This window comes from Dipodomys ordii, unplaced genomic scaffold (assembly GCF_000151885.1).
Source record: "Dipodomys ordii isolate 6190 unplaced genomic scaffold, Dord_2.0 Scaffold43, whole genome shotgun sequence".
NCBI lineage: Eukaryota > Metazoa > Chordata > Mammalia > Rodentia > Heteromyidae > Dipodomys > Dipodomys ordii.
Window position 1 is genome coordinate 2,812,558 of NW_012267259.1, and position 24,858 is coordinate 2,837,415.

The 24,858-nt window shown below is 36.5% G+C and overlaps 1 protein-coding gene across 1 annotated transcript in view; it reads left to right on the plus strand.

The window, feature by feature from the left end:
• Window positions 1–24,539, plus strand: part of Smad4 (SMAD family member 4) — a 58,205-nt gene extending 33,666 nt beyond the window's left edge. Inside the window, exons 5-12 of the mRNA XM_013018886.1 lie at window positions 860–1,072; window positions 7,216–7,335; window positions 7,431–7,547; window positions 8,799–8,849; window positions 15,915–16,098; window positions 16,784–16,952; window positions 21,538–21,676; window positions 23,045–24,539. Of these exons, the coding sequence (XP_012874340.1) occupies window positions 860–1,072; window positions 7,216–7,335; window positions 7,431–7,547; window positions 8,799–8,849; window positions 15,915–16,098; window positions 16,784–16,952; window positions 21,538–21,676; window positions 23,045–23,256 (1,205 nt within the window). The 3' untranslated portion in view covers window positions 23,257–24,539. The remainder of the gene's footprint in view (window positions 1–859; window positions 1,073–7,215; window positions 7,336–7,430; window positions 7,548–8,798; window positions 8,850–15,914; window positions 16,099–16,783; window positions 16,953–21,537; window positions 21,677–23,044) is intronic.
• The last annotated feature ends 319 nt before the right edge of the window (window positions 24,540–24,858 follow it).

The following is a 24,858-nucleotide window of genomic DNA, read 5'->3' on the forward strand; positions in this document are numbered from 1 at the left end:
CACACACACACACACACACACGCTCTCTCTCTCTCTCTGTCTCTCTCACCACATAGGTGAATGATATTGATTACTGAGTCTTGCATATCATCTATTTATCATCATTCTTATGTGGATTGGGATTCTATGATGAAATTTCAATTTGATTTTTTTTCTTTTGTGTATGTTATAGTTATTGTTGTTTGATTTTATTCCAGAGTCTCATTTACTCTGTGGCTCAGGCTGGACATAAACTCATGATTCTTTCACCTTAGCTTTGTGAGTGCTAGAATTATAGTCATGCACCACCAAGTCCCACTTCAGTTTGATGTTTTTAGGATTTTCATGTTTGTTTTTAAACAGACACCGAATATCAATTTCAAAGGATTTGTTACTTTATAATTCTAGATACTGAAAGTAGATTTGTCAGATTACCTTCACTTCCCTAGTGTGAAGTTCAAAAAGAGCTAAGTATTCAGTCTCAGTTTGAACTGAATAGTAATCGGCCTTCTCAGATGAAGAAAGTTTGTTAGCATTTGGTTTTTACTTACCTCATATTATGTATTTACATAATTACTTTTTTCTAGTTTATCAAGAGACTGAGGAATATCTCTTTAGGATCATTGCTAGAAGCCTTTGGAGTATGGTCTACCCTCAGATTTCAGTCAGGTTGATAAAACATATCTGGTACTCCTATGTCTAAATCAATAGTTTTTGCTGGTAAAGTGTGTGCTTTTAAAATAATATTAGAAAGTTAGAACTACTAAATATTCAAAAATTAGGATTGTTTATGTTATAGATTTTAATGTTGTATGCGTGATTTTTCTTCCTGTGAATGGAAACTTGTAAAATTTTGAAATGTATTTAATGTTTTGCACAGCTCCACCAAGTATGTTGGTGAAGGATGAATATGTTCATGACTTTGAGGGGCAGCCTTCGTTACCTACTGAAGGACATTCAATTCAAACCATCCAGCATCCACCAAGTAACCGTGGGTCAACCGAGACATATAGCACCCCAGCTCTGTTAGCCCCATCTGAGCCTAATGCTACCAGCACCACCAACTTTCCCAACATTCCTGTGGCTTCTACAAGTAAGTTACACAGACAGTATCAGCAAATTGATTGTTCCTATTGAATATTTATCTTTAGTCATTTGGAGGGAAACTCAAAGCAAGTACAAAAATTTCATAGGTAAACAGTTTCTTTTTTAAAATTTTGTAGTGTTGGTTATTGAACTCTGTCTGGACTTGGGGCTTGTATGCAAGCTGTCTACCACTGAGCTATATACAGCCTTGGCTCCTGTGGGGTGGGAGTGGAGGGGGGGGATAGTGTTTATTTAAAGATTCTTTTTGTGTGTGTGTGTGTGTGCTGGTACTGGTGCTTGAACTCAGGGCCCTGCTTGTCTTTTTTGCTAATGGCTGCACTCTAGAGCCACACTTCTGGCTTTTCACTGGTTAATTGGAGATAAGAGTTCCTTGGATTTGTGCCCTGGCTGGCTTCAAACTGGGATCCTCAAATTGAAGGCTCCTGAGTTGCTGTGATTCTAAGTCTGAAACATTCTAGTACTTGGAATTTTTTTTATTTTAATTTAATTTAATTTTTTAGTACTTGGAATTTAAGTGATGACTTCAGTTACAATATTATTTTAATCATTCATTAACACAATTTCTGGATAGAGAAACATTGAAGAGTTAACAAGTAGTTTTGTTGTATTTTTTTTCTCCTGATATTGAGAATTGAATACAGGACCTTGTGCATGCTAGGCAAGTGCTCTCCTTTCTGAGCCATGCCCCTAATACATTTTGAACTAAGAGGAGATTTTGTTTTGTTCTGTAGTATTTTATTTTTGGTGCCAGTCCTAGGGCTCAAACAGAGGGCCTGGGTTCTGTTTCTGAGCTTTTATGCTCAAGTCTAGTGCTCTGCCACTTGAGCCACTTCTGCTTTTCATTGCTTATTTGGGGAAAAGAGTCTCAGGGTCTTTTCCTGCCTGTGCTGGCTTTAAACTGTGATTCTCAGATCTCAGCCTCCTGAGTAGCTAGGATTACAGATGTAAGCCACCAGCAACTAGTAAACCAAGATATTTTTAAAGATAATTGCATCCTTCTTTTTAGTCCAGTATTCCAAATTTGCTTTAGCTGAGGGAATATTAATTTTATAACAGCCACCTCATTTTTCCCTTGTGAAAAAAATCAGCAAACTTATTTATAACTAAATCATTAAATGCATTAGCCAATTTTGATACAAAAATTAAACTTTATACATTTTTTTCTCTTTTTTGAACTTTTTTATTAAGTCTGTTAGAAAAAGATTCTTCCTGAACAGGTGCTGGTGGTTTATACCTATAAACCTAGCTATGCAGAAGGCTGAAATTTGAGCATCCCAGTTCAAAGCCAGCTTGGGCAGAAGAGCATGAGAACCTCTTTATCTTCAGTTAACCAGCCAAATGCGAGTGCTAGCTGCAAGTGAGAAAACAGTGAGAATGGAAGGCCCTGAGTTAAGGCCGCATTGCTGTGCACACATGTGCGTGCACACACACACACACACACACACGTACGTTCTTCTTGTGGTAACAATGTGACCTTTCCTGTGCACACATGTGCGTGTGCGTGCACACACACACATACACACACACACACATACACACGTACGTTCTTCTTGTGGTAACAATGTGACCTTTCCTGTCACAGTCTAGGAGTCAGAGGGCTATTAGGGTCATGTTTCCTTTCTTCTTTTTGCATTGGTAGCAGTTGAACTTTTGGCCTTATGGGTGCTAGGGAAACACTTTACCACTGAGTTATTTTCCCCCGCTCAGGTTCATCTTTTTTCTTTTTTACTGATCCTGGATCTTGAACTCAGGAGCCTCGGTGCTGACTCTGAGCTTTTTTGCTCAAAGCAAGTGCTCTATCACTTGAGCCACAGCTCTACTCCCTAGGTTCAGCTTTCCTCTGGGCCTAAAGAAGAAGATAATATCACTATTTTTTTTTTTTTTTTTGTCAGTCGTGGGGCTTGAACTCTGGGCTTGGGCACTATCCCTCAGCTCTTCAGCTCAAGGCAAGCTCTACCACTTGAGCCACAGCGCCACTTCCAGTTTTCTAGTGGTTTATTGGAGATAAGAGTCTCACGGAGTTTCCTGACTGGGCTGGCTTTGAACTGCGATCCTCAAATATTTCCACATTTTAACAATAGTTAAAGAGTTCGTTGTTTGGCAACCAGTAAAAATGACTAAATCATAGAGCATTGCTATATATATGATAATTGCATTTGGTAGCTAAGGGGAATGTACTTAAATATCAGCAATAGATTGTTGGTAGATCTGGATTGATACTTTGTTGGTTTTTCTCAGAAGAGATCATTCTATTAATGTTAATATCAGGTAAAATTCAAACACTGATTTTTTTTTTTTTTTCCCATCGTGGGGCCTGAACTCTGGGACTGGTCACTGTCCATTAGCTCTTCAGCTCAAGGCTAGTACTCTACCACTTGAGCCACAGTGTCACTTCGGCTTTTTTCTGCTTATGTGGTGCTGAGGAATTGAACCCAGGCTCTCATGTATGCAAGGCAAACACTACCACTGAGCCACCTTCCCAGCTGCAAACATTGAAATTTTTATCTATGGAATAGATTTTTTTCCCCCTTTTTCTAAGGTGCTTGGGATTCCCACCAGGGTATTACCCATATTAAACCTACTTTGCCCACTGAGTTATATCCTTAGTCACCATGATTGTGTTTTTAGCACTTTTCATTAATCCATTTTATTACTTTAAAGCAATATCTTTTGGTTTGCTACATGAAAGAGGAAAATATCATTATGGATGATATTTTGTATTTATTTAGTATAGAGTACTGCTACTGACCACCAATCTACTATCTAATTTTGTCTTGGTATTTTGGAGGTCAATTTCCATAATTGAAGAGTAGATCTGTATATTTTAGGATTTGTGGCAAAAGGTTTCCATATAGACCCATCAGCTGCACTGGACTTAGAAGAAAAAGAACTAAGCAATCCAAAGACAGTGATGGGAAGAGAAGAATGAAAGAGAAAGAAAAGGAAAGAAATGTAATCATCACCTGATGTGGAAGAAATAATTTGTATTGTCAAAGCTCATAGAATTCACAAAATTTATAGACTATGATAATGACAATTTGCCTTGTGAAGGTTACAATGTGTTTGTTACTTTAAGTATCACTATTCCACAATACCGTGAAATATATGTAGTTACCTAATCTCAATTAAAAAAAAAACAAAAGTGAGAGAAGGTATGGATTAGGAGCAATGGGTGACAATGTTGTCAGACACCTGGTACTCATATACTGTTTTGTAGAATGGGAACTTCTTTTGTGCAACTACTTAAAGATATAATAATAAAAAATGTAAAAAAATGTTTCCATATATTTCAAAAAGATATTTTGATAGGGGAAATGGAGCTATGGTTCAAGTGGTAGAGAATCAGTCTTCAGAGAAAGCTATGTGACAGTGTCCAAGTGCTGAGTTCAAGCCCCATTATTGCACAAAAATAAAATGAAGCAAAATAAAAGAAATATGTTGATGGAATTAAAATAAAGAAAAGCAATTGAGGTGAAATAGAGGTATTGGAAGGCTATTTCATATGTTCTATTATTGATTTTGTTCTATTATTTATCTTATGTACCTGGAATTACTGGACAGAAATATTTAGAACAGATAACTTGTGGGCCATTTTATAATTTGTGTTCATTTTAGTACCTGAATATCTTCAGGGTTTTTAAGTATGTGTAAACTAAAATAATTTAGTTTCTTCAGTGTAATGACAGTTTTTATAAATTAGCTAAGAGTATGTAGCATGTAGAGGTGTTGAAACCAAGAGTAAGAATGTAATTAACCTTTAAAGATAACTGAGAATTTTGAGAGATAACCTTTAAAAATAACTGAAAATATGAGGGATGAGTATGAAGATAATTTGGTAAAAAACATTATTTTTAAAAAGAAATAAAAAGCTTTTAATAATATTTTTAACTTTAACGAAATATATGGTAGGTAGAGAGGAGAAAAAAGTTCCTTGTGTTTGATACTTTGAGTAGTGATGACATTTACTCTTTCCCTATACATTCCCATTTGATGAGAAAAGAAAGATTATGCCAGTGACAAATAACAGCTATATAATTTCAATGCTATCCAAATAAACAGTTGGCTTAATGGTGTGTGTGTGTGTGTGTGTGTGTGTGTGTGTGTCTTTCTCTCTCTCTCTCTCTCTCTCTCTCTCTCTCTCTCTCCTTGGGCTTGAACTTAGGGCCTGGTTGAAACTAACACTTGAACCACAGCTCCACTTCTGGCTTTTTGGTTAATGGAGATAAGAGTCTCATGGACTGTCTTCGATCCTTGACCTTCAGATCTCAGCCTCCTAAGTAGCTAGGATTATACGCCCCAGCAGGCTTGAAAATCTATTTTTTAATTTAAATTTTAATGTAAAGGTGATGTACAGAGGGGTTACAGTTACATAAGTCAGGTAATAAGTGCACTTCTTTTTTGAACAATGCTCTTCCCTCCCCTCCCCATCCCGCCCTGGTTGTAAAGTTCATTTCCAACATAATAATCTAGTGCTATTTCTTAAAGAGTGCATTAGTTGGATGGTGCTGGTGGCTCATGCCTGTAATCCTAGCTGCTTAGGAGGTTGAGATCTAAGGGTCCAGGTTGGAAGCCAGCCTAAGTAGGAAAAGTCCATGAGACTCCTATCTCCAATTAACTATCCAAAAATCCAAAAGTAGAACTGTAGGTTGAGTGGTAGAATATCAGCTTTGTGCAAAAATACTAAGGGACAGCACCCAGGCCTTGTTCAAGCCCCGGTACTGGCACCAAATAAGAGACAAAAGAACTATATTTTCAACTTAAGAAGAAAATCCCCCAAAATGCCAGACAGTAAGCAATACAGAAGGATTTTTTTTTTTAATCTTTTTGAGACCAACTTAGGTTTATTTAAAGCTGAAAGTCTGCTATCCTGGAAAACCCTCAGTCTTTGGCCAACAAAGTTGGTTTATAGACATCAAATTATAATGGCCCAAAGTTTTTCTCTGCTTGTTTTAGAGATCACTTGTAGAGAGTGACAAGACATTTCACTCACTGGGGCATCTTCTTTCCTGGACACTATTGGATGAACACTGTCACATTTCAGTTTTTATAGTGTGCAGACCTTTGTGATTGTCCCATGCTTTCTTCCTTTATCTAATGTTGTAGATCATTTGGAGATGATTGGTCAGCACAACAGATTGGCTCACTCAGTGCCTACTGTTCATGAGATGATTTTTTGTTGTTGTTGTTGGCTGTGTGGCTTGAACTCAGGGCCTGGGCACTGTCGTCCCTCAGCTCTTTCACTCTAGGCTAGCATTTGACCATTTCAAACCACAGCAACACTTCCAGTCTGCTGACTTTCAACTGTGATCCTCAGATCTCAGCCTCCTAAGTAGCTAGGATAACAGGCATGAATCACCAGCACCCAGCTGTGACGTGATTTTTGAGTAGAATAAAAGCCAGCAATTAGTCCTTTGAGAGAGAGAGAAAGAGAGACTAATTTCATGTACATCTGGGCCTATAATAGTGTTCTTGTAAAGGCAGTTCTTGGTTTTTAAAGAAAGCACATGAAAAAAAAAATTAAATAGGCTGGTAGTATTATTTGAACCCAAATGCTGCATTGGACAGTGGAACTGGATATTTTTATCCTCATCTTCTCCATCACATTCCATTTAAAATATTTTCCTGATCTGCTTTTTTAAAATCAACTCTAGCATTCTGTCATTACCAGTATCACCAGTGTCTTTATAATTATAAAGGTAATTATAAATTATTAGTACCAGTATCTTTATAATTATAAAGATTTTATTTTATTTCAGTTTTCAGCATTTGCATGAGCCTGGGTTTTAGAAGTCCAAATCAAAGTCCAGAGAGAATTAGATGATGTGGCAACAGGTTGAACTGATACTCTTCTGAAGTTATGGTAGACTAGACATGAAGTGGGATTTTGCTGTCATTTGAAGAATATTAATGAGCATAAAGTCCACTAAAATTAGGCAAACATTATTTGAGATGGAACAATTCTGAAGAAGTTCTCAAGATTTGCTTTCATAGACATTTTTGGTTTTTTTTACTTGATAGGCAATGAATATAGTTTTGAGTTATGAGATATAGTTGATCCTTCACATATTGTATAAAACCATAGGATTGCTTCCGTACATGTACCATGTTAATGTCTTCTTGTTTCTCTAGGTCAGCCTGCCAGTATTCTGGCAGGCAGCCATAGTGAAGGACTGTTGCAGATAGCTTCAGGGCCTCAGCCAGGACAGCAGCAGAATGGATTTACTGGTCAGCCAGCTACTTACCATCATAGTATGTACATGCTTTTCAAAGTCTTTTAAATAGCTGAGAAAAAAATAGGCAGCCTTTATGAAAGCAAATTAATCCATGTGGGCCTTAATTTTTAGACAGCACTACCACCTGGACTGGAAGTAGGACTGCACCATACACACCTAATTTGCCTCACCACCAAAACGGCCATCTTCAGCACCACCCGCCTATGCCGCCCCATCCCGGACATTACTGTAAGCTCTTGTTTTTGTTGTAAGGGCTTTTTCTTTTATAGGACTTTGTTTTCTTTCTGTTTCTTTATTTTTAAATGTTTTTTCATCTTTCATTCATCATCAGTTTAGTTCCATTAGTTCTTTTTGCTATTTTTTTTTGTGTTTTTGGTAAACAGTATTATTTATAGTTATACCATTCTCTGTTGCGGATGATTCATTAGCATCACATTGATTTCCATTCATTTGTCTGTTTGCTTTGTATGTGATTTAGATTTCATATGTGTCACCATAGAACAGTGCCGTAGAGACTCAGGTATTGAATCTGATTGTGCTTGGCAGGCATGATTGGGAGTAGAGCACACAGATGGCTAGCAGTTTCAGACAGCACAGGAACATTGCTCATTTGGCTTATTAAAACTAGGAATATAAAACTTCCCTTTTCTTCTTGTTTTAAAACTAATAATACAGACAACTTGGAAGATGTTGAGACACATAAATAAAAAAATTTTAAATACCTAGAATTCTACAATTCAGATATAATCACTTTTGGTATTTTGTTATTTTCCTTCCAGTCAGATAAATGTATATTTATTTAAAAAATGGGGGAGGGTTCATGCTATATGTATACGGCTATATATTGTTTTTTATTAGTTATTACTATTTCTAAATGTGTTGCAAGAAAGGAAGTTTTAATGGCTTCTTGGACCACCATTAGTGGTTAAGTATGCTGGATTTGGCTGTATGATGATTGCCAACTTACTTAACCTCATTTAGTCTCAAGGACAGTAGTAGCTATGTATTTCAAGGAGTCTTGTAAGAATTAAGTGCAATAATTCATGTGAGCTTTTTTAAAAAGCACAATGACTTAATGCATAATGTTTTGTTATGTTAGCTACTACCTTATATAGCTTTAATTCAATAAACATGCACACTTGTTTTTAAAATAGTCCTGTTTAAATTGTGGATTGTCTTATAATTTATACTGCATTAAATGTTATATGAATAATTCATTTATAATCTACATTAAATATAGCATGTAAAACTATAAATTGCTTAATAACACTTGATAGCACTAAAATGTTAGCTATTAAGTATCCACAAACGTAACTCAAAAGTCTTTGCTCATTATAATTATAAAGAACTTTTAAGTTCTTAGGCATTGCATAAGATTGATCTCAGTAAAGTCCTAAGTTATTATAAGGTTTATTAAAAGTTTTAGCATTGGAAAACTTTTAATAAATAAAAATGAGATTTTTATTGTCTTTTCTTTAGGGCCAGTTCACAATGAGCTTGCATTCCAGCCTCCCATTTCCAATCATCCTGGTAAGTATATGTCAAAATTGATTCCCAGTAATTAGATAGTCATTATGGTAATTGGAGTATACACTCAGGTTTTAATGTAGTTAGAGGACAGCTTCTAAAGCATGTTATATATTATGATACAGGTTAGTCAGCAGTTTTAGTGTAACTGATATAGTCATACATAATATGCCTCTATTTGCTTCATTTTACTAGTCTGAAAGAAAAGACAAGAAATATTTAGGTTTAGTACTGAATACATAAATATGCAGAAGAGTAAAAAAGTAGCCTTCAAAATACAACATCTGTAGAACTGTGTAGCTTACAAAAAAACAGGAAAGAATCTTAAATAGATACTGAAAAGAAAAAGAGTTCAACTGTATCTGTCTTAGAAGAAAGATTCAAGTCTGGGAAAGTGGCTCAGTGGTAGAGTGCTTGCCTTGCATGCATGGGGCCCTGGGTTCAATTCCTCAGTACCACATAAGCAGAAAAAGCCGGAAGTGGTACTGTGGCTCCAGTGATAGAGCCCTAGCCTTGAGCTAAAGCCCAGAGTTCAGGCCCCACGACTGAACAACAACAAAAAAAAGCCTCAGAACTGATTTTTAAGCTGGGTGCCAGTGGCTCATGCCTATAATCTTAGCTAGGCAGGAGGCTGAGATCTGAGGATCACGGTTCAAAGCCAGCCTGGGCAGGAAAGTCCGTGAGACTCCCATCTTCAATAAACCACCAGAAAACTGGAAGTGGTGCTGTTGCTTAAGCTGAAGAGCTGAGGGACAGTGCTCAGGCCCAGAGTTCAAGCCCCATGACTGACCCATGACTGAGTACTAGAATTCAGAACTTATATGGTTATATTCTGTTAAGAAGAATAACAGCTAGGTAGCTTTCTTCAACTAAAAGTTCATATATAATTAATTATTTATTACCTTTTGAAGTAATAAAACAGGTCTAATTTTTTTTTAAGTATCAAAGGTCATTGGGTGCTGGTGGCATATGCCTGTAATCCTAGCTACTTAGGAGGCTGAGATCTGCGGATCGCAGTTCAAGGCTAGCCTGGTCATGAAAGTCTGTGAGACTCTTATCTCTAATATCTTAAACTACTAAAAATAATCTGGTAGTGGTGCTGTGGCTCAAGTGGTAGAGTGCTACCCTTGAGCAAAAGAAGCTCAGGGATAGCTCCCAGGCCAAGCATTCAAGCCCCAGGACCAGAAAAAAAAGAAAAGATGAGAAAAAAATATCAAAGGTCCCCTCTAATACAAAAATACAATTTTGAATTTTTTTCCTTCTCAGAATTGTTTTTCTTAATTTAAAAAAGATGCAGATATAATAGTTGTGTCTTAGAATTTGCAAGGGGAATGGTTCCAGGATGCCCCTGAGATAGTAAACTCTATAGATATATGTGTCTCTTATATAAAATGACACCTGGAACTTATCCCCCTGTGGATACGGGAAGATAATGTATATGTTTGCAGTAAAGGTTATTAAAAGATAACTTGGACATTCTAAGTATTTGTTCAACTTTGTGTGACTATGTTCTGTTATTATTTATGCTGATTCTAATTTATCTTCCAGTTTAAAAAAATTGAAGAGATCTTTGTGCTTATAATTTTCTCATATTTCAGTTTGGGAGATTAAAAGTACTTCTGGATCAAAAAGGCAAATTGCTTTATAGTAATAGTAATAAAATCAGCAGTATGAGAACAGTTTTACATGTTCATTAGCAGCAGATCTCATTCATTTAGGAGACAGATCATATTTCCTTTGGGTTGAAGAAAGTGTAGTTGGTGAGAAACAACAAAACTTTTTTTTTGACACTTGTGGGGCTTGAACTCAGGGCCTGGGTGCTGTCCCACCTTGTGCCTGTGTTCAAGCAGTTTACCACTTGAGCCAGAGCATCACTTTCAATTTTTGAGTGGTCAATTGGAGCTAAGAGTCTCACAGGGATTTTGTGCCTGGGCTAGTTTTGAATCGCAATCCTCACATCTCAGCCTCCTGAGTAGCTAGGATTTCAGGCATGAGCCAGCAGAGCCTGGCAAGAAACACTTTTCATGCCCTACATATTTACTAGTTGTTACCCTCTTAATATATTTTGTATATATGTGTTATGTATTTGTTACATTCTTTTGTGGGTCAAGACCTTTTACCTTTTCATACACTTTTAAAAAACTGTAATATACAGGAAAGCACATAATATATAGCATAAACTGGGTTACGGAACTTTTGTTCTGCCAAGGGAGATTTGGATATTATAATATTTGCTGGCCATACAAAATTGTTAGTGTTAGGAAACTGAGTCATGCGTGTTAGGAGAGATCAAGCAGGTGAAAGGAGAGAAAGAAGGCAGAGGCCTCAGTAGATTAGAGCAGGCTGCAGAGGGTGCCATGTAATATCCAGCAGGGTTGGAGAAATGAAGAGTGGGGAGGGGGGGTGTAGTTTTTATACATTCTAGAATGACATTCTTCGGAATTTCTTTGTCTTGTACTGCTGGAGATTTATTGTCCAAACTGTCCTGTTTGGGATTTATGGTAGGAGTATCCTCCTGACACCAGCAGCAGTCCTGCACTTTCAGATAAGGTCAGGGGTGAAGTTTTCCTGTGAACCAGGTGGGGTCCCTGGGGGCAGGTGGTTCAGTGGGCCATGGGAGCAGCATGGAGTTATGAGAACAAGTAATTCCCATCATTCAGTACAGGCAGCTGCACCATTGGGAAGCTGATAAGAATACCTGTCTGTTCCATCATATATCAAATAATTTCTCAGGTTTTATATAGCCCAAGGTTCAGACAACTTCCCTCCTCTGGATAAATAATATTAAAGCCAACAACTATATAACTGCCAGCCCACATTGAGAACACATTTCAGCACCCCTATGAATACTCCTACCTCTTGCATTTTTGTCTTACTGATAAACCTTTTCCTCCTTTCTCCTCCAAAATAACCACCATACTGTTTTGGGTAGTGTTTTACTTCATTTTGGTTTACTTCATTCTCATAGTAGAACTTCTGATTAGGTTGAACAACCCTTGGTGTTCAGACAATAGCATTGACTTAGATGAATATATGCCTTTTCTGGAGCCTGCTTATCACTGACATCTCTGTCTTTCAAAAGAATAAGAAAAGCATTGTATTCATAAACTTCTTTGCTAAATTGGCAAGTCCTTTTATACATCCACTTAAAGATGATAATAATTTTTGGAAAGGACTAAATGGTGAAGGACAAAGAAAAGGACTAATGGTGAAGATGATCTGGAATGGTCTCTGTTCAGCTACTTTCAGGAGAAGACTAGCTTTGCATATGTACTTTCAATGATTTTAGAAATTTGGAACTCCCAGGTAGTTTTTGGTTGTAGATATTAATTACTTCCTGAGTAGTTTTACTTTAACAGTTTTTCATTTCTCCTTTTGTTAAAAGAATAATCAAACTGCTCTCTGTTGGGAGAGCTCCCCATCCTTCTACCATTCTCCTCAGTAATTACTCTACTGCTATGTAGTTTTCTTTTAGAATTTGATTTTATACTTTTTCTCTGTGCAAGAACTTGTTTTCTTCTCCTGCTTGTTGCTTGGTTGCAGGACATACTTCCTTAGTTAGGCAGAAGGGAGTCTCTGATCCTATTCTATACTTTTCTAGTCTCATCTTATTTTAGGCTTTAACCATTTTCCACTATTTAAGCTTGCTGGGTACATTTTTTTTTTCTTTCTGCTTTTTTGTATACACTGTTGACCTGATGAATACTATATTCTAGTATATATTGCAATATAACACATTATTCCAAAACATGACAAGTAAAAGCAATAATACTAACTGGTTTTATTACTCCGTTTTTATGCATAGATATCTTTTTTATGTCTTAGCTGGATAGTCTGACTTGAGGTCTGGTGAGGTTATGATGAAGTTGTTAGCTTGACTGCCAGCTAACAACTAGTAGTCAGGAGATAGTTTGTCAGTATACTTAGCAAGTTAGTGTTACATATGGCAGGAAGCTCTAAGTTTTTCTCAGTATGGACTTCTTTGTAGAGCTCTTGACTATCTTACAACCTAACCAACAAGAGATCAGGAGAAAGTATGACAGAATCTCAGTGTCTTTGTGAACCACAGAAGTTACACCATTATTTCTGTCTTAAATGTGTGTGTATGTCAAGGGAGGGGATAAGCGGGGGGCAGGAACTGACTATACATGGGTATGAATATCAAAACACAAGAATCATTGGAAGCCATCTTGAATTCCAGGAACTAGGCAACCCCTACTTTTCCATATGTAGCTCAGGCACAGCACCGTTGGGAAATTTGTTGGGTCCTTTGTCCCTAGCTACTTAGTACTTTCTCATCATACTAAATTACAGTTAGGCGTTTACATGTCTGTTGTCCTTATTTAGGTAACAAATAGGAAAGAAAATGAAGTCAAGCTCTCTCCCCCATAATAGTAGGGATTAGATTTGGTACCTTATTTTTTTAGGCAAGTACTTTACCACTTGAGCCATACCCCCAGTCTTGAAGTTTTCAGAAAGGATAGTCTAGCTAATTAATTTTCACAGACTTACTTGGTATTTGCTTTACTTTAAGTTGACATATTAATCAGATTCATCAATTTGATTACAAGTTAAAATGAAAAGTTTCTTCTGTGTCTTTGAGGTTGTTTTTTCAAACTCAGAAATGGATTTGAGACCTACGGCTGTTCCATTTTGGGTGTGTTTGGTACTTTGGAGCTATTTACCATATGAAAGATATTACCTATATGTGTTAATAAAAGATTCTCATGGGCATCTTAGAGATCTAAATAATAAAAGGAATGATTTGTAGTTATTTGTCCAGATTTTAACTTTTTTTGATGACTGTTTTCTCAAAAATGAAAGATAGTATCTTGGAGAGATGCATTTTCCATTATAAGTGAACAATATTTATATTTATTTGTTAAAAACTGTGTCTATAATCTAATTCCCTGAGGGGCCTGGGCATTGTTCCTGGGCTTCTTTTGCTCAAGGCTAGCACTCTGCCACGTGAGCCACAGCATCACTTCCAGGTTTTTCTGTTTATTTGGTACTGAGAAATTGAACCCAGGGCTTCATGTGAGCACTAGGCAAGCATTCTACCACTTAGCCACATTCCTAGCCCCAACTAAGTTCTTACATTGTAACTCAGTCTTTCAAAACAATTTTTGTTGGCCAGTGATAAGCAAAGATTAGCTTTTACTTTAGGAGCAAAAATTAAAAATTAAAATCTGAGCCTGGTGCCGGAGGCTCATGCCTGTAATCCTAGCTACTCAGGAGGCTGAGATCTGGGGATCATGGTTCAAAGCCATCCTAAGCAGGATAGTCCATGAGACTCTTATTTCCAATTAACCACCAGAAAACCAGAAGAGGCGCTGTGGTTTAAGTGGCCTTGAGCTGAAGAGCTGAGGGACAGTGGCCAGGCCCAGAGCTCAAGCCTTACTACCAACCAAAAAAAAAAAAAAAAATTGTAGTCTGAGTGCCAGTGGTGCATGCCTGTGATTCTAAGAAGACTGAGACTCAGAGAATTGTGATTTGAACCCAGCCTGGGCAGAAAAGTCCATGACATTCCCTGTCCTAAATAACCATCAAAAATCTGGGTTCAAGAAGTAGAATACCAACTGAGCAAGCAAGCCAAACAAATTTAAGCTCTCAGTTTAAACCCTATACCAGCAAAAAAGAAAAACAAAGTCAAGCACATAACAATCCTTTATTTCCTTTTAACTAATTTAGAGCATTAAGAAAGCCATCTGTGCCAGATGACAGTGGTTCATACTTGTAATCATAGCTACTTAGAAGTAGCTATGAGGAACGTGGATCAAAACCAGCTTGAGCAGGAAAAGTTTGTGAGATTTTATCTCCAATTATAAACCTGGAAGTGGAGCTATGACTCAAATGGTAGAGAGAGCCTTGAGCAAAGAAGCTCAGGGACAGCACCAAGGCCTGGAATCAAACCCCAGGAACAGCAGAGGGGATAGAGGGGGAGAAAGGGAAGAGAGAGAGAGAGACAGAGACAGAGAGACAGAGAGAGAGACAGAGAGAGAGAGGAGCAAAGTGAGTAATTTCAAATGATTACTTTTACTAGACTTGAGAAGCTGCAGGGTTGTCATTTAATGACATTTACTCATTGGTACAAGAGTGAAGAAATATCCAGAAATGTTTAATGTTTAATGAGTATTTTCTATCACCTTCCCCTGTTTTAAAAATGTGATGGGGCTGGGAAGGTGGCTCATTGGTAGAGTGCTTGCCTTGCATGCATGAGGCCCTGGGTTTGATTCCATATAAGCAGAAAAAGCTGGAAGTGGTACTGTGGCTCAAGTGGTAGAATGGTAACCTTGAGCTGAAGAGCTGAGGGACAGCACCCAGGCCCAGAGTTCAGACCCTACAACCAGGGGGAAAAAAATTAAAAATAAATAAAAATAAAAATGTTGAGAATAGAAGAGGAAAGTGTGTGGGGTATTTTGTAGCCTGGCCCCATCAAATTTTCTTCAGTGTTCATCATAGCTTGAATTTTCTTGTTCATTTGGTTACTGATTTGCCCCTGTAGAATAGGGATTATGACTGCTTTGTTTACTGCTGTGCGAGCAGTGTTAGATTTCTAATGCTGTGTAAAAGTCTGTTTAATAAGCCAAAAAGGAAAACCAAATAATTTTAATGTATGTGAGTTCAATATAATAATTGTATTTGTGCAAAATCAGAAATACTTGATCAACTATTTGTAGTCTAAACTATTGCCCTTTTCCTCAGTCATGTAAAATTATTTAAAATCATTTGTTGTCCAAATTCATATGCTAAATATAATTTATAAAGTTAAAATGGTCATTGTTAACATGAATTAACTTTACAGAAAAATGCCTCTTGTGAAATTAATTACACAATTAATTACATAATTAAAATGATGTAAGAGTTACTGAGTTAGAAAATAGAAGACATGGAAATTCCTACTTTTTAAATGAACTTTCAATATGGTTTTAAACCATATTTATGTACTTCATTTCCCTCTTGTCTCCCTTGACCTTTTTTTTTAGGAAAAGCCTGGTCTTCTGGAGTGAAAATGAGTCCTATTATCTTTCTCACATGGGTGGATGTTTTCTTATTTATTTCATACAGCTCCTGAATATTGGTGTTCCATTGCTTACTTTGAAATGGATGTTCAGGTAGGAGAGACGTTTAAGGTTCCTTCAAGTTGCCCTATTGTAACTGTTGATGGATATGTGGATCCTTCTGGAGGAGATCGCTTTTGCTTGGGTCAACTCTCCAATGTCCACAGGACAGAAGCTATTGAGAGAGCAAGGTATTGATGTATAGTTACTTATTTTTTAAAAAAATTATCTAGTACATTGTCTTTTAATCGAGATTCTTTTCCATGTACTCAATTTATGAGTTCTTAAATAGAAAGAAAGGTCATTTATTTTATTTTATTTAATAAATAAATTTTACTTATTTAATACACCATATATTTTATTTAATAAAATATTTATTTAACTTTGATATATTATTTATATTTCTCTAATATATAATAAAAAATAGTCAAGTTTCTGTGCATTGAATAGTAACTATATCTGTGCTGTAGAATTTAATAGCCATTAGCCACATACAGCTTTTGAGCACTTAAGCTTTGATTCATATGATTAGCTGAATTTTTAATTTAATTTTAGTATGTTGCTAATGACTATTGATTGGTAGTTTATAAGCCTTCGTTTCCTCATAAAAATAGAAATTGTAGTATTTACCTTATTCAATTATGTTAAATGAGACTTCATGTTAAATGTTTCTAACATAAACGCTATATATATGCTCATTATTATTGCTATGAGAAGGAAAAGAAAGAAGGAACTATAAAGTTAAACAGGGCTAGGTTATAGTTATGGTGTTATAGTATGTCCTTATTTTTAATTTCACTATTGTATATGCAATAGGAAATAAAGTTTATTTGTAAATACATGAGATGAAATGTAATTCTGTGCTTCCTTTCTAAGGTTGCATATTGGCAAAGGTGTGCAGTTGGAATGTAAAGGTGAAGGTGACGTTTGGGTCAGGTGCCTTAGTGACCATGCAGTCTTTGTGCAGAGTTACTACTTAGACAGAGAAGCTGGACGTGCACCTGGAGATGCTGTTCATAAGATCTACCCAAGTGCATATATAAAGGTTAGTTGTAATTTTATTCAAATATTTTAGATTTAGAAACTTCCGTTTGTTGCTTAAAGAATTGAAAGGGAACTGGGCACTAATGGCTCATACTTATAATCTCAGCTATTTGGAAGGCAGAGATCAAGAAGATCATAGTTAGAAGCCAATCTAAGCAAAACGTTCATGAGACTTTGTCAGTAACTGGCATGGTGTCATGAATGTGTCAGTCCAGCTATGCAGAAAGCATAAAGGGCTCGGTACATGACTCATCTGTGGTAGAACATCTATCTGGCTTCAAACCTTAGCACAAATACATACATCCAATTGAAGTGAAGGTGACAGAAAGAAAAATATCTGACGTTAATACATAATCAAAAATTGTGTTTAACTGGGAGTGGTGGTGTGTATTTGTCCTCTCAGCTATATGGGAGCTAACGTGTAGAGAATCAAGTTCCTGGCTAACCCAGACAACAAAAAGTTTATGAGAGCCTATCTTAACAGAAAAAGCTGGGCATAATAGTGTGCAATCTGTCACCCTAGCTATGATAAGTGTAAATAAAAGGGTTATAGTCTAGCCTCTTCAGGACAAAAAGCAAGATACTTTTTAAAGAATAACTACTAGCGCCAAAAGTGCTGGAGGCTTGATTTAAGAGGTAGGATTCTGTGTAATAAGTGTAAAGCCCTAAGTTCAAACCTTAATACTGAAAAAAATTTGAGTTTGTTTTGAGTGTGGAACACATGAGTAGTTGTAGTTTTGTGATTGCATGCATGCCGTACAGTTTTATTAACAGATTTGTCAGATGTTTTAGAGTTATACAATAAAATAGTGAATAGTGAATGAAACTTCCAAATTCGTATTCCTTTAACATGAAATTGGTAAAAATCAGCTTCTAGAGTTTCATTTTAGCCAGTGTTTAGGATTTTGTGGAAGGCAACGTGACCATTAATAGCATTTCAATATTAATAACATTCAGCATAAATAGCATTTCAAATTAAGATCCTGAGGAGCCTGAGGTGCTTTTCACTAGTTATTACATATTGCTCGCGTTTCAGTTTGCTTTTGTGATATCTACTATTTGGGGAAGAGAAAAGTAGATGTAATTAACCTTAAAAGGTGTGTGTGCGTGCGTGAGTGCGTGCGTGCGTGTGTGTGTGCATGTGTGCGTGTGTGTGTGCGCGCGTGCGTGCGTGCGTGTGTGTGTGTGTGTGTGTGTGTGTGTGTGTCTGGCTTTCCTGCTCTAAGCTAATGCGCTATCACTGAGCCACTGCTCCACTCACTTCTTCTGGCTTTTGATGGTTAATTGGAGAGAAGAGTTTTACCACCTTTCCTCCCCTGGCTGACTTTAAACTGTGATCCTCAGATTGCAGCCTTCTGGGGGTAGTTAAGATTACAGAAATGAACCACCAGTGCCTCACAAATACATTTTTAATTTTAGATTTTCATCTTTAAAATAGTTATGATTAAAATATTTTTAACTTAAATTTTATTAATTTCAGATTGCAATATTTTTATTTGCAGATATGCATTTTTAGCTATTATATATCTCATCACTTATTTTCAGGAAGTTTCTTAAGATACAAATAATATGGCCAAATAATATCAACAGAAATGCAAGTGCGGGCTGGGAAGGTGGCTCAGTGGTAGAGCGCTTGCCTTGCATGCCTGAGGCCCTGGGTTCCATTCCTCAGCACCACATAAGCAGAAGAAAAAAAAAGCTGGAAGTAGTGCTGTGGCTCAAGTGGTAGAGTGCTAGCCTTGAGCTAAAGAGCTGAAGGATAGCCCAGGCCCAGAGTTCAGGCCCCACGACTGGACCCAAAAAATAAAAATGAAATGAAAGTGCTTCATTGTTTAAAATAGTAAACTCAATATTGTCACATTCAACTATAGTTCAAAATTTTAATGTGAAGCTTTTTTTTCTTTCTTTTTTTGGGGGGAGGGTGGGGGGCTCATTTGAGGCTTGAATTCAGGGCCTGGGGACTGAATGCTCAGTGCTATGCTCCGTGCTTATGCTCAAAGCTAGGCTCTGTCACTTGAGTCCCAGTTCCACTTCTGGCTTTTTGGTGGTTAATTAGAGATTAGTATCACACAGACTCACCTGCCTGGTTTGGCTTTGAACCACAGTACTCAGATCTCAGCCTCCTGAGTAGCTAGGATTACAAATGAGGGTTACAACTTTGACAGTTACTAGGTTCTTCCCAATATTTATTTTGCTTTCCCCATACTTTTTTCTTTTATGGAGTAATTGGATTTCTTGTTTGTTTTTAGTGGTACTAGAATTTGAACTCAGCTTTGTGCTTGCTAGATAGGTACCCTATCATTTGAGACACACCTTCAATTCTTATGGAGTGATTTTAAAAAATTGTTATTATAAAGGTGTTGGACAGAGAGATTACAGTTTCATAAAGAGTACATTTCTTTTTGGAAAGTGTCAGTCCTCTCTTGCTCTCTCTCAGTGTATCCCTCCCATCCTCACCCACGAGTTACATAGTTCATTTTCAACATGGTGTCTAATGAGTACCACTGCTGCATTTGTTCACCCTTTGTCCCTCGGTTTTAGCAGTTTCTTAGAAAATGAAACACATTCTTACCATACAACTCAGCAGTCACATTACTTGGCATTTACCAAAATAGTTTGAAAACTCTTGACCACAAAATAATCCTGCACACAGATGATCATAGCAGTTTTTCTTTTATAGTTGTCAAACTAGAAAACAACTAAGATGTTCCTTAGTACTTGAATGAACATCAGACAATGGAAAGGTATAAAAAACAAGTGAGCTATGAAGCCATGAAAAGACATGGAGGAAAACTTGATTGATATTTCTAAGTGAAAGAAACCATTCTGATAAGGCTACACATCAAAGTATTACAGAATACTGGAAAAGACAATAGAGTTGGGTGCCAGAGGTGCACCGCCTCTTAGCTACTCAGGAGGCTTATATTGCAGTTTGAAGCCAGCACAGACAAGTCACAGAGGCTCCTAATAATTGGCAAAATGACTGACTAGAGCCAAAACAGAGCTTAAGGACTTAAGTTTGGTCCTTCAGTGGTGTTAATGAAGACAGGCTTTTTTTCTTTCAGATAAGCACTTAATAGAGAAAAGCGTTTTACTGTCTGGAGAGTTTATTATTGTTATATTTTTATGGTTTATGTAACTACCTATGTTTGAAGACAGTTTTTAAAAGTATCTGAGAATTTATGGTTTGGGTTTCAAACCTGTTTTATTTGTCACCAATTTGTAGGTCATGCATTCTTTAATTTCTTTTATCTTCAGTGATAAATATAGTTGCTCATATTTGGTTTGTCTGTATGCCAAGAGAATTTTTTTTAATTTAGTTTACTTTTAAAAAGGGTAATATAGCTACATGATTCAAAAACTAACATGATTTTGGAAAGAAGTTTATATTGAGTAGCCTTGCTTCTGCCCTCTCTTTGTCCTCTTTCCTTGCAACTTAGATGACTAGTCTTTCTTTGTAATTTTCTCCAGTTAAACATTCTAGTATTGGAAAATACATTATTTTAGGAAGATGGCATTTTCTCGGGAAAAAGGGTGATATGATTTGTTATCTCTAATTTATTGCTTTTTGGAAGAATATTACAGTGGTTTCACCTGGATAGATGTGAAAATGACATTCATTCCTTCCTCACTTTGACAGTCCTTGCAAGGGATGCTATTTGATAAGAGCAATGAAATTACTTACTAGCTCTTCTTTGCTCATCCTGAAAAAGTGGCTAACTGGTACAGCCTCGCCAAAAAATAATAAGTAACATTTATTAATAGCTTTTTGTGTACTATGCCTCATTTATAATTATCCTATGGAAGTATGTGTATTTACTATTCTCATTTTATAGATAAGAAAGCTGACATTCCGGTGAGGTTTTAAAACTTTTCCCATATGATTAGTAGATGTCTGTGGTGGGGTCCAAATTTGGCCTTTTTTTCTTTTAAAAGTATAAATATTTTCAAACTTTGAGAAAATAGAAACTAACTTAAGGAGACCCCACATAGTCAACAGATAAATTATGAGTTTGTATTTGATCTATCCTGGATTTTTCTTTTTTCTCTGGAGTATTTTGAAAACAAATCTAATATACTATGCTGCTCTTAGGTACAAGAATATGCTTCTGTGATAAAAAGATCTATTTTCTTATTAGTGACATTGAAATTTGTTTAATTCCTTCATATACCATGAAGGATAACAAATGTTCAGGAAAGATGGTGGCCAGGTAGTCAGATCATTGACTTTAGCCTAATACTCAGCAGTTTGTCTCTGGAAGATTAGGGCAATTTCTTAACTATTGCTTAATGTAGATAGGTGGCACTTCACAAACAGTAATGGCTTGCCCACATTGCCCAGAGGCTTGATTTAGAGCTCCTATGGCAGATAATTCATCGTGACAGAGAAAATGTACCTGTTGGTAAGCTCAGCCTTTTCCTAATTAGTACCACACAAATTACAATCTACCATAGAAATTTAGTAATTTCAGACATTTTATTGGAAGAAGCAAAACACAGCTATGAGTTTTCAATAAATTATACATTTTTGATGTATGAAATAATCCTAACATTAACTATTTTTTTTTGTTTTTTTTACAAAAAAGGTCTTTGATTTGCGTCAGTGTCATCGACAAATGCAGCAGCAGGCGGCCACTGCACAAGCTGCAGCTGCTGCCCAGGCAGCAGCCGTGGCAGGAAACATCCCTGGGCCTGGATCAGTAGGTGGAATAGCTCCCGCTATCAGTAAGTATGCTTTTATTATTATTTTTAAATCTTGAGTCTCTAGGTGATTAGTTCCTCATATGGTGGAATTAAAATTTTTTACTGGGGTGATAACAGTTTTGAACTTGTAAAAACTTTTCTTCTGTAATAGTTGCCTTTGCCTAGAATAGGACCCTTTTTGTATTCTTTTTGATAGAACAAAGGGGAATCTGGGATACAGGGGGCAATTACTTTTTGGTTGACGCTTATTATTATTATCTCACCAGCCAGGGTGGGTTTTAAACAAGGCGTGATTGACTTTATTCTGGTAAGGAAAGCTATTTCAGTTTCAGAATTGGACACCTCTTCAACTTTAAAAAGTATACTAAGTATGGAAGAAAACTAAATAAGAAAACTAAATAAGGGTGGTATTTTGATAACTTGTAGACTTTTTAAATTGTAGAGTAAAATTGAACTGTGTGCCAAGTTTCACACTGATGGGGAATTTTTTACTGCAGAGTTAAACTCCTGACTATAGACTTTTATGATGGAAACACGTGGCACCCATCTTCCACGTCTGAAGGCATAACTAGTGATTCATTCAACCCCTGTTCTTAACCTCTTCAGTGTGGTAAGCAAATCACACTGGCTAAGAAAACTGCAGTGGTCCTGCAGGTTTCTCTACAGTACATGCAAATTCTTCCCATTAGTTTCATGGTAATATTAATAAATGCAGATTGATTATATGGCTATATGTTTGACTGGAGGATTAGATATAGACTCCATTGTGACTTATGTTCAGGAGTTTTCAACATAGACATAGATACCACATACTCATTAGAGAGTTTGTTTTTTAACAGATCTGAGCATCTATATCATTTGCTAGTTTTAATGTTACAAATCCTTTTTTCTCAAGAGTTCTAACTAGTATTAAATTTTATATTGCCATCTACCTGCTTCCATTGAGTTATACTGCGAAATTGAGAGAGAGAGAGAGAGACATCATCGGGGTCAGCTGAATGTGGAACCAGGCATATGTACTGTCTGCGTAGTAGTCATGTCTTACTCTGAACTGTGCTGTTTAGATAGACATAGGTTCTTAGAACCAGTCTGTAGACATGGTCTACTGTTTACAAGCAAATTGTTTCTAAGCCCTTCACCTCCATTTGTAAAGAGGAAAATAGGGGTGTTGGTAGATTGTGCTTACTTTCTAATTGGTGGTGACTAGAAGACACCTGGTGGAATATAAAGCTGCTTAAACCAAAAGTTTTCAGCTCCTGTTGAGGTTTAGGACTACAGTTACTTCTTGGCACTTTAACAGAGAAGATAAGTTGTATGCTGAGGAAAATAAAATAGGGAGGATGGGAAGAGATCACCTATCTCTCTGACATTTCCAAACTTCTCTGTTAGGTCTGTCAGCTGCGGCCGGCATTGGTGTTGATGACCTTCGTCGCTTGTGCATACTCAGGATGAGCTTTGTAAAAGGCTGGGGACCTGATTACCCAAGACAGAGTATCAAAGAAACACCGTGCTGGATTGAGATTCACTTACACCGGGCCCTCCAGCTTCTAGATGAAGTGCTTCACACCATGCCTATTGCAGACCCACAACCTTTAGACTGAGGTCTCTTGCCATAGGGACCCTTATCACATTCAGGATGGTGGACTATAAAATACAGTCCTGTTTATAATCTGAAGATTTATTTCATTTTTGTTCTGCTTTATAAAGGGTTGAAAAAATGTGTTTGCTGCCTTGCTCCTAGCAGACAGAAACTGGATTAAAACAATTATTTTTTTCCTCTTTAGACTTTTCAGGCATGGCTCAGAGCTTGAAGATCAGGAAGAACACACTTATTAATTGTCATCAGTTATGTATGAAGGAGTCATTCCAGTGCTGGAAATTTTAGTCCTTTAAAATGTCTTAGAGCCTTTTATATGCAGAACATCAGCGTGTGTGTTATTACAGAATAAATTCAATATTGCTGATTTTAAAGGCAGAGAAGTTCTCAAAGTTAATTCACCTATGATACTCTGTGTGCAAGTTGTTAATTATTGAACGTACTTTCCTCCAAAATACTGTGCCATGTGGGTGAGTTAATTTACCAAGAGCAACTTTACTCTGTATTTAAAGACTTAAGATAGTAATGTATTATAACCTTTTATCCAAAATATTTTTTGCAAGTTAAACTAGATTTCAACTCAGATTGTCTTGCAACTTCAATTTTCTTTTTGCCAAGACAAAACACTAATCTATGTGTATATTAAGAATTCGTTAAAATTACAAGACAGATGTCATTCAAAATTACATTTGTTATCCCCATTGGATGACTTTATCAGGAAGTGTACTTTTGCCCTGTTAAACAGTAGATGTATTCTTCTATATTTCTAGGCATAAGGTTGGTTACTTAGAGGCCTAGAAGAGAAATTCTTTCCTTCACTAATTCATAGGGGAAATTTTTGTATTTTTAAAAACACTAAAAGCAGTGTCACTATTATCTCACTGTTCTGCAAGGTGGCAGTGCTTAAATAATGAGTATTTTGGAAACTGCTAAATTCTATGTTAAATACTGTGCAGAATAATGGAAACATTGCAGTTCCTCATAGGTAGTTTGGATATTTTTGTACTTGATTTAATGTGTGACTTTTTTTTTCATATACTGTTTAAATCATGTATGTTATGACATTGTTTAAAATTCAGTTTTTGTATCTTGGGGCAAGACCGCAAACTTTTTATACCTTTTGGTTATTCTAAGCCTTTTGCCATCAATGATCATATCAATCGGCAGTGACTTTGTATAGAGAATTTAAGTAGAAAAGTTGCAGAATGTATTGACTGTACCACAGACACAATATGTATGCTTTTTACCTAGCTAGTAGAATAAATAAAACTGAATCTCAACATACAAGTTGAATTCTAGGTTTGATTTTTAAAATGTTTTTCTTTTGCACTTTTGAGTCCAATCTCAGTGGCAAGACACCTTCTACTGAATGACAGCCATCAGCCAGATGTATTGGGCAGCTTTGGTTTCCCCTCACACTCTACCAGGACTTTCCCATGGACATTATGTATTGGGTAGAGTTGGTTATTTTCTGAACTTTTATTTTACTAAAGCAAAAATTGGCCTAGTGGTAAATATGACAAATAGATTGTCTTCTACAAGGTAGTGTGAAATAAAATCAAAGATTACCAGATACTTTTACTTTTTAGCTTGGAGGGTTTCTATA